The sequence below is a fragment of the Ciconia boyciana genome, chromosome 1 (assembly GCF_034638445.1).
Source record: "Ciconia boyciana chromosome 1, ASM3463844v1, whole genome shotgun sequence".
NCBI lineage: Eukaryota > Metazoa > Chordata > Aves > Ciconiiformes > Ciconiidae > Ciconia > Ciconia boyciana.
Window position 1 is genome coordinate 76,922,914 of NC_132934.1, and position 11,552 is coordinate 76,934,465.

Sequence of the window (11,552 nt, forward strand, 5' to 3'; positions counted from 1 at the left end):
TATAGACTGAGTTACCACTTTGCATTTTGCATTTCATTATTGTCACTGGAAGCTTTTTATTGCTTTCAGTCATCTTGTCTTTAATCTGAAAGTGTCATTTTTAACCTATTCCTTAAAGAGGCAGACTAAAATTCAACTACTAAATTTTTTTAATGACTCATTATGTGTGACCAGTACCCTGACTGGCTAATGGAAGACCTAATGGTCATAAATATTTTGTGTCTACTTGTGGTTTGCATGTTTAAACACGGTTATTTTGTCTTTGAATTGTCATTCATTGCAAATGGATAATTTGCAGTGAATAGTATTTCCTGTTGTTTTAGAGCTATACTAATGGTATATCTTTTTCCTGAACATGAACACAAGCATCTGGTTCTTTAAATATTAATTTTCTGCTTTATCTGATACTGAAGAAAACAAGCTTTGCAATTATTTGAATCCGCTGTAGTTCATGTTTTTATTTCTAACAGTGCAACAGCAATTTTAGGGTATCTGCCGCAAGAGCTTCTAGGAACTTCTTGTTACGAGTACTGCCATCAAGATGATCACAATCATCTAGCTGAAAAACATAAAGAAGGTACAAAATACTTGGTCCTCCCAGACTATGTATAACTGCATGTAACTGCTGTGTGAAAACAGTACAAATCAAAAAATCAGAAGCTGAGAATTAATAAAGTTAAACAATCTTAGCATTGTCCTTTTCTATGTCTGCGTTAAGACATGCCCACATAAAGCCTGTAATAAAAGCAGGGAGAAACTTCTGTTGTCTTGGATCTTGGTGCAGTGCTTTAATTGCAAGGGAATAATATTAATGCTGCTTTCAACCCCCTGCTTCAATTCTTTATAAGAATGAGGAAGGAGTCCTGAAGAGCAAGTGTGCCTAATTGTGTAATTAAAGACACCAATTATGAAAGTTCACCAAGTCAGGAGTCTCCCTACTAGTGGTTTGCAGAAACTTAGTACTTGGGCTTTAATTTAAGATTAATAACATTGCTGAAACTGTAGTTTGATTTTTAGCAAGGGTCCTGTCCTGTCAGTTGTTCTGGCATTTAATTTGTATTTCTGGCCATCAAAAACATTTTGGGTTTATGATGCTATAAAACAGATGATTTTTTTTTAACTTTATCTTTCTAAATATAAATATGGTGATTACAACTTTCCTCTCTTACCTAGTGTTGCAGAATAAAGAAAAAGTATTTACAAATTCCTACAAATTTAGAGCAAAAGATGGGACTTTTGTTACTTTAAAGAGTCAGTGGTTTAGTTTCATGAATCCGTGGACCAAAGAACTGGAGTACATTGTATCAAACAACACTGTGGTATTGTAAGTAATTCATTATATGAATTCCCATGTTATTTTTTGTCTTAATTACAGTTAGCGTTAACAGAAAGCAACCTGATTAAGAAGCAGAACAAGACTAGAAAATATCAACACTGCAAAAAAAGTGGTTGAGTAACCTGGAGGAACATATTTTTGCATTTACCAGTTATTTTTATTTCAGGCTTAAGTTGTGGATTTAACCCTGAAAACTGTGCTATTTCCAGTAGAAAAAATGAGGTGAAAGAGTTTCTTATTAAAGGAAGAAAGGAAGGATCTTTTAAGAAAAGTAGATATGAATAAATTGAAATGTGAAGTTCTACTTTTCCTTCTGAGCTTTACAAGACTGCATGTGTCAGCTGACCTGATTTTAAAGTGCCACCCTACCTACCATGTGTCCGAATGTGGAGAAGCATGATTGATAGATCATAGAAATGCAAGGCAGGACAAAAAGATACTCTCCAAACTGATTGCAAGGGAGGAGCCTGTGAGACAGTAAATGTGTGTGTTTAATTCTTTGTTCTTTATTTTTAATTCTTCTTTTTCATTCTCTGTGCCTTGCAATGGAGCTATAATTTGGATTGTTCCAATCATACTGAGGATCTTTGCCAATGACTGGGTTTTTCAGAGGGGGACAAGAGGGTATTTTACTTCCATTAAACCAAGTTGTCCAGGGGGCCTTTTACCCATTCTGTAGCTGGTTCATGTCTTAAGTCAGCATCACCCCCCTATTTTGCCCATGTCCTTTTTCCTCAAGAAGACAGAGGAGAGCAGTTAAGACAGTCTGTGCTGCCCAACAGCCACTTTTGCCTGCCGTGGGGATCTGGGTATCTGCAGCTGTCTAGAGGAGGGAAGGTAGGCAGCCGCTGCTGACAGAATGTAGCCCCTGTCCTGTCCTTGTAGCAGTTGTTTCTGGTTAACTGGTCTCCCTCCTAGGAGTAAAAATGGTAGCCTTATTCTCTTGTCATGGAACACAGACAATTATATTGGCCTTTCTTCTTTATTTAGAGAATAAGTAGAAATTAATATTTCAGCCAGTGCTTCAGAAACAATGATACAAAGGATTGAACATTGAAATGTGAGGAATATCTCTTTTTTTTTTTTTTTTTACTAGTTTGAGGCTGTTAGTTTTTACTCTGTGTAAAGCATTATTGAAATCAAGGAAATATGCTGGGATTTGCCTTTGAAAAACTTGCTGATTCTTTTGGTTTTTTTTATTTAAATCTCAGAGGTCATAACGAGTCAGCTGAAGAACAGGTCCCCCACGGTTCCCAGCCTGCAGAAGGCAAGTGTTGCTTCTTACAGTTATCATAGGTGCACCTCCTGACCAGTCATTACAATTTTAGATTTATTCAATACAGGAATTTTTTTATTCTAGGGTGTTGTGCAGGGAAGGATTAATTTTTTTAAAGCTAATTCTGGTGACAATTTCTACTTACTCACAGCATCCTAATTCATATCATTCACATAACTGTGATCAGAAGGGTTTCTAGCATATCTTTTCCTTCTAGCAGCTTCTACTAAAGCTAGGATTTTGGTTGACAGGATATTATGCTTCTGTCACAGACCGTCTTAATATTTTGCCTGGTTTTCTGAAGAAATGCAGTTGTACTATCTGAATTTACCTATAGAATATAGAGTGATACCAATATTGATACATATTTTGTTAATATTTTTGTGCTATGCATAGATTCTGATTTCTATGTGCTGTTTTGTCATCTTGCTATAAGGTTTTTTATTTTTCTTTTGAAATTGTTCTTTTTAATAACTGATTTCAGTTTGTGAAAAATCCAAGGGTTTTTTTCTCATGTGTTTTGCATTGTCTGTGAGAGAGACTGGAGGTGGTAATGATTAAAGCTAATTGGAGATCAGCAATTTTCACAAATATATTATTCACTTATCTTTATATTTCAAATGAGACTTGCAACACCTTCCTCTGAGTTAGTGTTTTAAGGAATTTAATTTCTGAAAATAAGAGATGGAGAACAAAAACTGCTTTAAAATGAATCCTTGAGGTGATTGTTCCCTGCTGTGTAATGAAACTGCTACAAACTTAAGGTTTTGTTTTGTTTTTTTAACTGTAGATGCTGTAAAACAGTCTTTAGTAAGTGTACCTGGAATGTCCTCTGGAACAGTTCTTGGTGCTGGAAGTATAGGAACCGAAATTGCAAATGAAATATTAGAATTGCAAAGGTAATAAATGCTTAACATCATACATTAGGCTTTTAAGTAAAGATAGAGAAGAGTTATATGTGATTATGTGGGGGTTGTTCAAGTTTCATTTTTATTGTGTTGTATGTATAAAATATTTTTAGTTTGAGCAGCGGCATTATGATACAACAATTATAATCTCATGTTAGTCTCATGCATGGCAGAACATATCACTGGTGTTGATATTCTGGGCATGCAATTTCCTTTGTTAATGAAAGTATTATTTAACTATGACTTCAGAAGCGTTACTGTGATGCAGCTTCTTCACATGATTTTGAAATGTGTAGATGAACTATTCGGGAATGGAAAATCAGTTGTCTGTGAGTAGTGTTTATATTTTTCTGATAACGTCGCTCTGCTAGGAAAACTTTCCTTGACACAGTCCCCAGTGGAGCACTTTCATAGCCTGTCTTGTCCCTTTCCTGACTATCCTGAACGTAGACTAAAATGATAGCACAATTCCTTCCCAGTACCCAGCCACAGATTAAAAAAAACCTCAGTGTCATTCCAAATGGGAATCCATACAAGATTCAAATTGTTAATTAAAGATTGACTGTTTTAAAACTAACTAGTTTTAGCAGGTACACAGCATAGCCAAGGAATTTGAAAGGAAGAAACATAATTTTAATGTGAAGATATTCTTATATGTTTTTTGTGTTGTGGACCCACAGTGGTGCCTGACTTGCTGATAGAGGAAGAGGTTATTACTCTATGTCAGTTTGCACTGTATCAGCACTTGTTGTCTAAGAACATTTTAAAAAAAGTCTCTGAGCCAGCTAATTCCAGGACTTTGGGATGCACATGCACAGAAAAACTCTGTTTTCAGTCACAACTCTTTCAAGAATTAAGGCTTCATCAGAAGGTCCAACGACTTTTGTTAAGCTCAAATTTAGGATAATGGTACTATCATCTCATCAGCACAGGACAAGTTATGTGTTAGCTTTCGATAATGAAGCTGCCCTTCAGACTTTAGATCTTATACTTCCAGTTCCAGGTAAAGGAATGCCAAGAAATTTTTTATGTCTGCAGAGCAGTGTGTTCCAAGGTCCCATGTAGTTCTTTCCACTGGCACTTTTGCAACTGGATGTGAAAGAGTAGTAATATTAAATCTTCCAGGAAGAAGTACACCAGTTTTGGCAACAATCGTAGGGGTTTAAAAAATAGTTTCATATCATAGAATATCCTGAGTTGGAAGGGACCCATGAGGATCAAGTCCAACTCCTGACTCTACATGAGGCAACCTAAAAGTGAAACCATATATTTAAGAGTGTTGTCCAAACACCGACAGGCTTGGGCTCATGACCACTTCCCTGGGGAACTTGTTCCAGTGCTTGACCATCCTCTCAGTGAAGATCTTTTTCCTAATATCTTCCCCTGATACAGCTTTAAGCTGTTCCCCACGTCCTATCGCTGGACACCAGAGAGAAGACATCAGCACCTCCCTCTCTGCTCTTCTTCATAAGGAAGTTGTAGACAGCAATGAGGTCACCTCTCATTCTCCTCTTCTCTAAGCTGAACAAATGTAGTATCCTCAGCTGTTCCTCATAAGTCATGGCCTCTAGTCCTTTCACCATCTTTCTTGCCCTCCTTTGGACACATGCTTATATTTTTATATCTATCTTATGTTGTGGAGCCCAAAACTGCACACAGTACTCAAGGTGAGGCCACACCGATGCTGAGTCTAGTGGGACAATCACTTCTTTCGACCAGTTAGCTATACTGTGCTTAATGCACCCCGGGATACCATTGCCCCTCTTGGCCACCAGGGCACATTGTTGACTCACGCTGAGCTTACCATCAACCAAACCCCCCAGGTCTCTTTCTGCAGGGCTGCACTCCAGCCTCTTGTCCTCCAATCTATACATACATCCGATATACCATAGCATAGTCAGCTTCTATTGTTTCAGTAGTAGTCTGACTCATAAGCTTGCCTGTGAGGATGTTATGGGAAACAGCATGATGAAAAGCTTTACTAAAGTCGAAGTAAATAACATCCAATGCTATCTCCTTATCCACTGAGCTAGTCACCTCCTTGTAGAAGGCTGTCCGGTTGGTTAAGTGTGATTTCCCTTCGTAAATCCATGCTTAAGTCCAGGATTACATATTATCTCTTCGCGATGTGCTTGTCTTCTCAGCTGTCTCTTCATCAGAAGACAGTATTTAATTTTCTGAAACAGTAGAAACCATGGTCAGAGCGTAAGAGTGTGATGATGGACAGTGGTAGATGTTTCTTACTGTGTTTCCAGTATTTTGGAATTGCCTTCCAACAATGAAGTCATGTCCATTTACTAGAATAGTCAAATTGCACAGGGAAACATTCATTTTCAGTGAAAGGAAGAAAAGAATAAACACTTTAGTTGTGATGGGATGAAAAGATTGCTACTTCAAAAAAAAAAAAATTAAAATACATCCCACAGCATGTTGGCTGGTTGCTGGGATTATCCAGCAAGGAGGAGGAAAAGCACTGGCAACAAAAAAAGGATTGATATCCTCAACAGAGAAGATGGGATGTCACATTTTGGTAATACCATTGTTAATGTCCTCTCATTAGTACCACCTATAGAGAGAGGGAAGGAGAGTCACTTTTTATTATATCTTTCTGAAGACTGAAGTAAGTTGGCAACAGTTCTCATCTCTGATGGTTAATATCCAGGCGTGACACAAGAGCTTAATTTGACTCTTGTTCTAGATGCTTCAGTCAGCTCAATGTGATGTTCTTGACTGAGATCACCTGACCTTTGCTGAAAATGCTCATCCATGTGAGCATACATGTCATCAGCTTAAGGAAACCAGTTTATTAAGTAGATGAATAATAATTTTGCTAGATGATGAAAGAATTAATGCATTCCTAGGAAAGTTTTCTTCAAAGCTACCCCTTGAAAGGTCTGGTATTTGTGTTTTTAAGAACCACAAGCAATGCTTTTTCTCTTCATACTGCTACAGAGGTAACAGTTTCAGGAGCAGTATCTTTCTGAGCAACAGAGGGAAATTTTTGTGAACTTTGTATGAAGATCAAACCAAACCATTACTACTCTTCTGTGGCAGTTCAGCAGGTCACAAGAGAGCAAAGTCTATCTCTCTTAGTCTTAGGAAACAGAAGAAGCCATTACAACAGACAGAATTGTGGAATTTGGAGAAGAGATTATGGTACTGAATTAATCTCCCCAAATTGGGGGAATTTTTTTTGTAAGAGTGGGATTTTTTTGTTTTTAGTCTGTTTAAATGGAATTCAGCTGTACAGTTGAGGCAGGTATGGCTGGGGCCTCTTTAGGGATATTTCGGTGGAGTATTTATTCTTTCATATCCTTCCTGATCCCAAAAGGATGGATTTTTCTACTCCACTACAGACCTTACAGAAATTGAGCTTATTTATCAAAAAGTTCAGCTTCCATAGTATTAACAGTGGCATAATTTTCTTTCTGTTTGTCTGCCTATCATAAGCTTGAAGCTTATGATGCATACCTCCCTATCTGTCAGAGATTCATCTTGTAGATGTCTTGATTTCATCATATAAGTAAAGCATGGCTTTACTCCTTTATGGAGCAGCAGTTTAAGGCAGCAGGATGTTTACCCCAGTTTGATTTACCAAAACATCTTTTCAGGAAGATCACAGTGATGGTTCAGACTTGCTTCTAATGTAAAAAGTGAATCTGCTAGGACAAATAAAAACCTGCAAGTTCTGGATTCAAAGAACTACTTTCCAGTACAAATATTTGTGAAAGTGCTGGCAGTGATGAGCACACGCTCCAAGTAGCTGCATCAGGTAGTCTTATTCTTCAAGTCATTGATTGAACTTAGTGGTTTTTTTCCCAGTTACGTTCACATCTTGAACACTGGTTAGTAAATGAAACAATATTATGTTGCTTTCTTTGGTAACAGTCAACTTATTTCTCAACTAATAGACTGAATGTCACAAGATTTTGAAAGGAGAAATGTTTTGCTTGCCAGCTGAATCAGCCACAGCAATCTGAGCCATCTTAGTCTTGTGCAGGTGTGTTTGTTTCAGTGATCTTAGTTGTCCATGGACACTGGAAATTGAGCAACAAACTTGTGCTGAAACTAATAGCCCAAGAAGTTGCTATGCAGGTGAAAGAACAGGTTAAGAGCAAAGTCATGCAGAATAAGGTAAATTCTGGGTCCAAAGGAAAGGCAGTTCTGAAAAGAAGCCAGCTATAGAAGGGAGCAGTTGCACTGTATTACTGGGATCTCTGGCATCATATTCATCCTACGGTCCTGTATCTTGGGGGAAAATAAACTAGTTTTTATCTCTATAAGAGGAAGAGGCATTCACAAATACAATTGGTGATTGAAGGCCTCATCAGTAACAACTGAGTGTTTCTGGAGATGTCTGGATGTAGTTGCTTGCACCCAGATGTAGTTCACTTTTCCAGAATCGTTGCTGAGAACAATGCTGGATTTCTTTCCAGCCAAAGAGTAGAACTTCATGCTATTTCTTCATTTTTCTTTTGTATGAAATCAAGTTGCTATCTTGCACACTCTAAGGCAATCAAGATTAGACAAAAGAGTGATCAACGGAGGCTAACACCAGCTGGTTTTCATCAAATACCTTTGTGACTACAAACATAATCCAACAGAATGAGTGCATTTACTACCTGAATCTGCTCTGAGTGTTTTTTTTTAATATCAGTAAGACACAGATGGTTCTCAAGCTGTGCATCAGGCATCACCAAGTATTTTTTAAAATTCCAGGACTATCCCTACAGCTCTATTTACAGGCATATCTGAATTGAATTAGCATCTGATGAATGATTATTTCAGTTACAACAATGCTATGAATCTATTCAATCTGGAGTTTCTGTCCCAGCTTTTAGAGATGGCAGTACTGCTTATCAAATGGCACACTGGATATTCAAATGTGGGGAACTAACAAATATTCCACACAAATAACTTGACTTTTTTAAGATAGGCTGTTTATTCACCCATTTTCTATCTTTCCTCTAATCCCTTATCACATTTTGGATCTGAGGAAGTGACAGAAACAGAAGCATCCAGAGTGCCCCAGTTCTTCTGTAGCCTTGTGCTTTGGGAGTCGGGAAGAGCAGGGGGAGATGGGAGCAAGCTGTCCAAAGGGCCCTGATACGACATTTTCACTGTTAGTTTCATATCTAGAATGTTTGGTGAGGGAGGATGAGCAGTATCTCAAAGAATTCTGGTAATGAACAAGCGGTCTTTAGTTGGAATTTTCTGAAAATATGGAAAGACAGGTATAAAAAAATAATAGTAGAGGGAGCACTGGAAGGATGTGTTGTTTTCCGTCCACCATTTATCGGAACTTCCTTATGTTGTCTGTACTCTATATATATTTGAAATGTACCTATTTGTCTCACTGTGCATAATTCTGAAACCTGTTACTCTTTGGTCTGTCAGTGCTGGTGATTCGACAGAAAAATAAAAGTGTGCTCAAGTAATTATGACCTATGGCCTTTATTGATCTCTTCTGCTTTTTGTGGTATCAAAACTTGGAGCAGGAGAATTTAAGACAACATTGTCTCAGATTAGCTGGCTCGTGCTTTGTTACTGGGGAGGTCTGGTGTGTTCTGGAACACATAGGCTATTTTTCAGTTTATGATTAATGTGACTTGCTAAATCAACTAAACATATACAATTTTAGGTTGCATTCTTCACCATCTGGGGAGTTAAGTCCATCACATCTCTTGAGAAAGTCACCTTCTCCAGCTTTAACTGTAAACTGCAGCAATGTGAGTATGTCACCGCCTGTAAAAATCTAAAAGGTTAATGTCAGATAGCTCAAAGCCTGTGTTTGAACCAAATTCCCCTGACTTGTGTTTTTGTGAGAGAATGTGTAAGGTATTGCTAACTACCTGGCAGCTATGAAAGTCTTTTGAGAGATGTGACAGCAACAGAAGTTCCAACCTCATTTATGGGGGCATCAGTTCAAGCCTTAAGGGGCTATTCCCAAGGCTGAGGACTGCAGTCTCCACTCAGTTATTAGGATCTCTGCTGAAGCTCTACAAATATGCTAAATATGAGTGTGATTCATGTGATGAGGACTCTTCTGGATTTGGAATTGCATTAAAACTTTTGCTAAGTAACCGTGAGAGAGTAAAAGTGTTTCCACCTGTTCAGTTTGACAACCCAGATAAAATACCAGTTCTTGCTTTCTCTCACTTGTATTTTTAATCTTAATGTTCTTGAAGACCCTTTTAAAAATCTATACTGTATGTTCTCAGTTTTGAAATGTTTAAAACTTTTACTTTGAAGGTATTTCAGTAGTCTTCTAAAAATTGATAGAATATGCTGTTTTGCTAATCTAGTAGTGCTGGTAACACCACAAACTGTAACTATCATAGTTATTGACCATACCTATGGAATAACTAACATTTTTTTACCTAAGCATATTGTATGTTGTCTATTGTGTACTGTATGAACAAACATTTACTTATCCATCAGCACTTCTTTGAATGTAAATTTCTTTCCATTTAAATACAGTTTATCTTCCCATTGCAATTTTCATTTCCTAACAATACTATTCTGGACTAGGGATTGTTTTGGCTTCCTCTGTTTTCTGTGATCAGTTCTCCCCTGCCTTACCGCAGGTCTTTCTCCCTAAGAGTTGGTTGACTTTATATATACTGAACTCTCTAAAAATCATGCAGCATCTCATCATGAGGATAACTTCATTGTATTCATTGTACCTTTGACAGATGTGTAAGTAACACCTTTTATTTAAGCCAAGTCCAGTGCTATGTGAACTTCTAAAAAAATTATTTTTAAACGCAGTAGATCTGCCTGTTGATGCATATTTTTCATTTACTCTGTTTAGTTCTTAATACTTTGACAGCGATTTATAATGTTTCTGTAATGTAATAATTGTGACTAAATTTAGGATTTAATTCTGTCCCTTTTACTACTTCTGTTCTTTCAGGTGCCAAATAAAGAGTTGATTCAGTTATGTCCTTCAGAAACAGAAGTTCTAGAGACTTCAGAACAAAACCAGGGTGCTATTCCATTTCCCAATAATGAACCTCTCCTCAGTAAGATTTATTTATCTTGTGGATATTTTGGGGGAAAAACATTTCTGATAAATGGTGTAATTTTTGAGTGCACCACTTTACAACCCCGTATAAATTGTAGAGATATTTGTCCGTCTGTCTTAAGATGAGAGGACTCTTAAAACAGATGTGTTATCACTGGAAGGCAAACAGCAAAATTTGATTAGTGATTGAATCTCATGACAAAAATAACATCCTGTAACAGAAGTTTACCATTGGATTTTTGCATGCCACAGTTTTAATTAGGTACTTATTAGTTCTCTCTCCAGAAAAGAGAGATGGGTAAGGAAAATGCAGTTTTTCAGTGCAATGTAAGGGAACTGGTTGTAATTTGTGAATTATTGTTCTTTTAGCACTTTATCTCTTTCTTAACTGCAAGCTATGAATAGTCAATACAAAGGGCTAGTCAAAATGTTTCAGAAAGAAATTTTTCTTTTTTCTTTCCCCTCCTTCAAGCATTCACTAAGGCAACAGTTTGTCTGGATATAGGATTCCCTGATCCTGTAAGAGGAGAATGCCTTTGTATTATTTTTAACATAAATGGCAAAGTGCTATAAAAGCAATGTTTATGCTTATCCTGTATTTCAGCTCTTAGAAATTTCAGTCTCCCTCTTTTATTTCAGTTACTAGAGATTTATTTGTTTATAACCTATAGCTCTCTTCCAGTTTAGCTATGAGACCTTTAGATAAAAAAAAAACCCAAAGGAAAAAAAAAAGCTAATCTTCAAATAAGGGTTGGGGGGGGGGGGAAACAAAACAAAACAAAAACCCAAAACCAACAACATTTATCCAAGATAGGCAAGGCAGCTTTTTTCATTGATACTTGAGCTAAAGCATTTTACCTTAGTGTTGTTAAAGGCAAGGGTATAGCGTTGATTTCTAGAGCTAACACATAGTAATTTGTAAGGTTTCAGAAGTTCATCTGTCATAGTACATCAGATTAGAATTCAGATATATAATTGTGTTTCCCGCTAAGGTGACAAAGTAGA

At 37.1% G+C, this 11,552-nt stretch overlaps 1 protein-coding gene across 11 annotated transcripts in view; it reads left to right on the forward strand.

The window, feature by feature from the left end:
• Positions 1 to 11,552, forward strand: part of BMAL2 (basic helix-loop-helix ARNT like 2) — a 54,723-nt gene that overhangs the window by 25,477 nt on the left and 17,694 nt on the right. For all 11 annotated transcript variants that reach the window (XR_012044530.1, XR_012044531.1, XR_012044534.1 and 8 more), the window contains 6 exons: positions 471 to 577; positions 1,174 to 1,324; positions 2,548 to 2,603; positions 3,403 to 3,511; positions 9,162 to 9,249; positions 10,437 to 10,545. Coding sequence is in view for 1 of the 11 variants with exons in the window: in XM_072875619.1 (XP_072731720.1) it covers positions 471 to 577; positions 1,174 to 1,324; positions 2,548 to 2,603; positions 3,403 to 3,511; positions 9,162 to 9,249; positions 10,437 to 10,545 (620 nt within the window). In the remaining 10 variants the exon portion in view is untranslated. The remainder of the gene's footprint in view (positions 1 to 470; positions 578 to 1,173; positions 1,325 to 2,547; positions 2,604 to 3,402; positions 3,512 to 9,161; positions 9,250 to 10,436; positions 10,546 to 11,552) is intronic.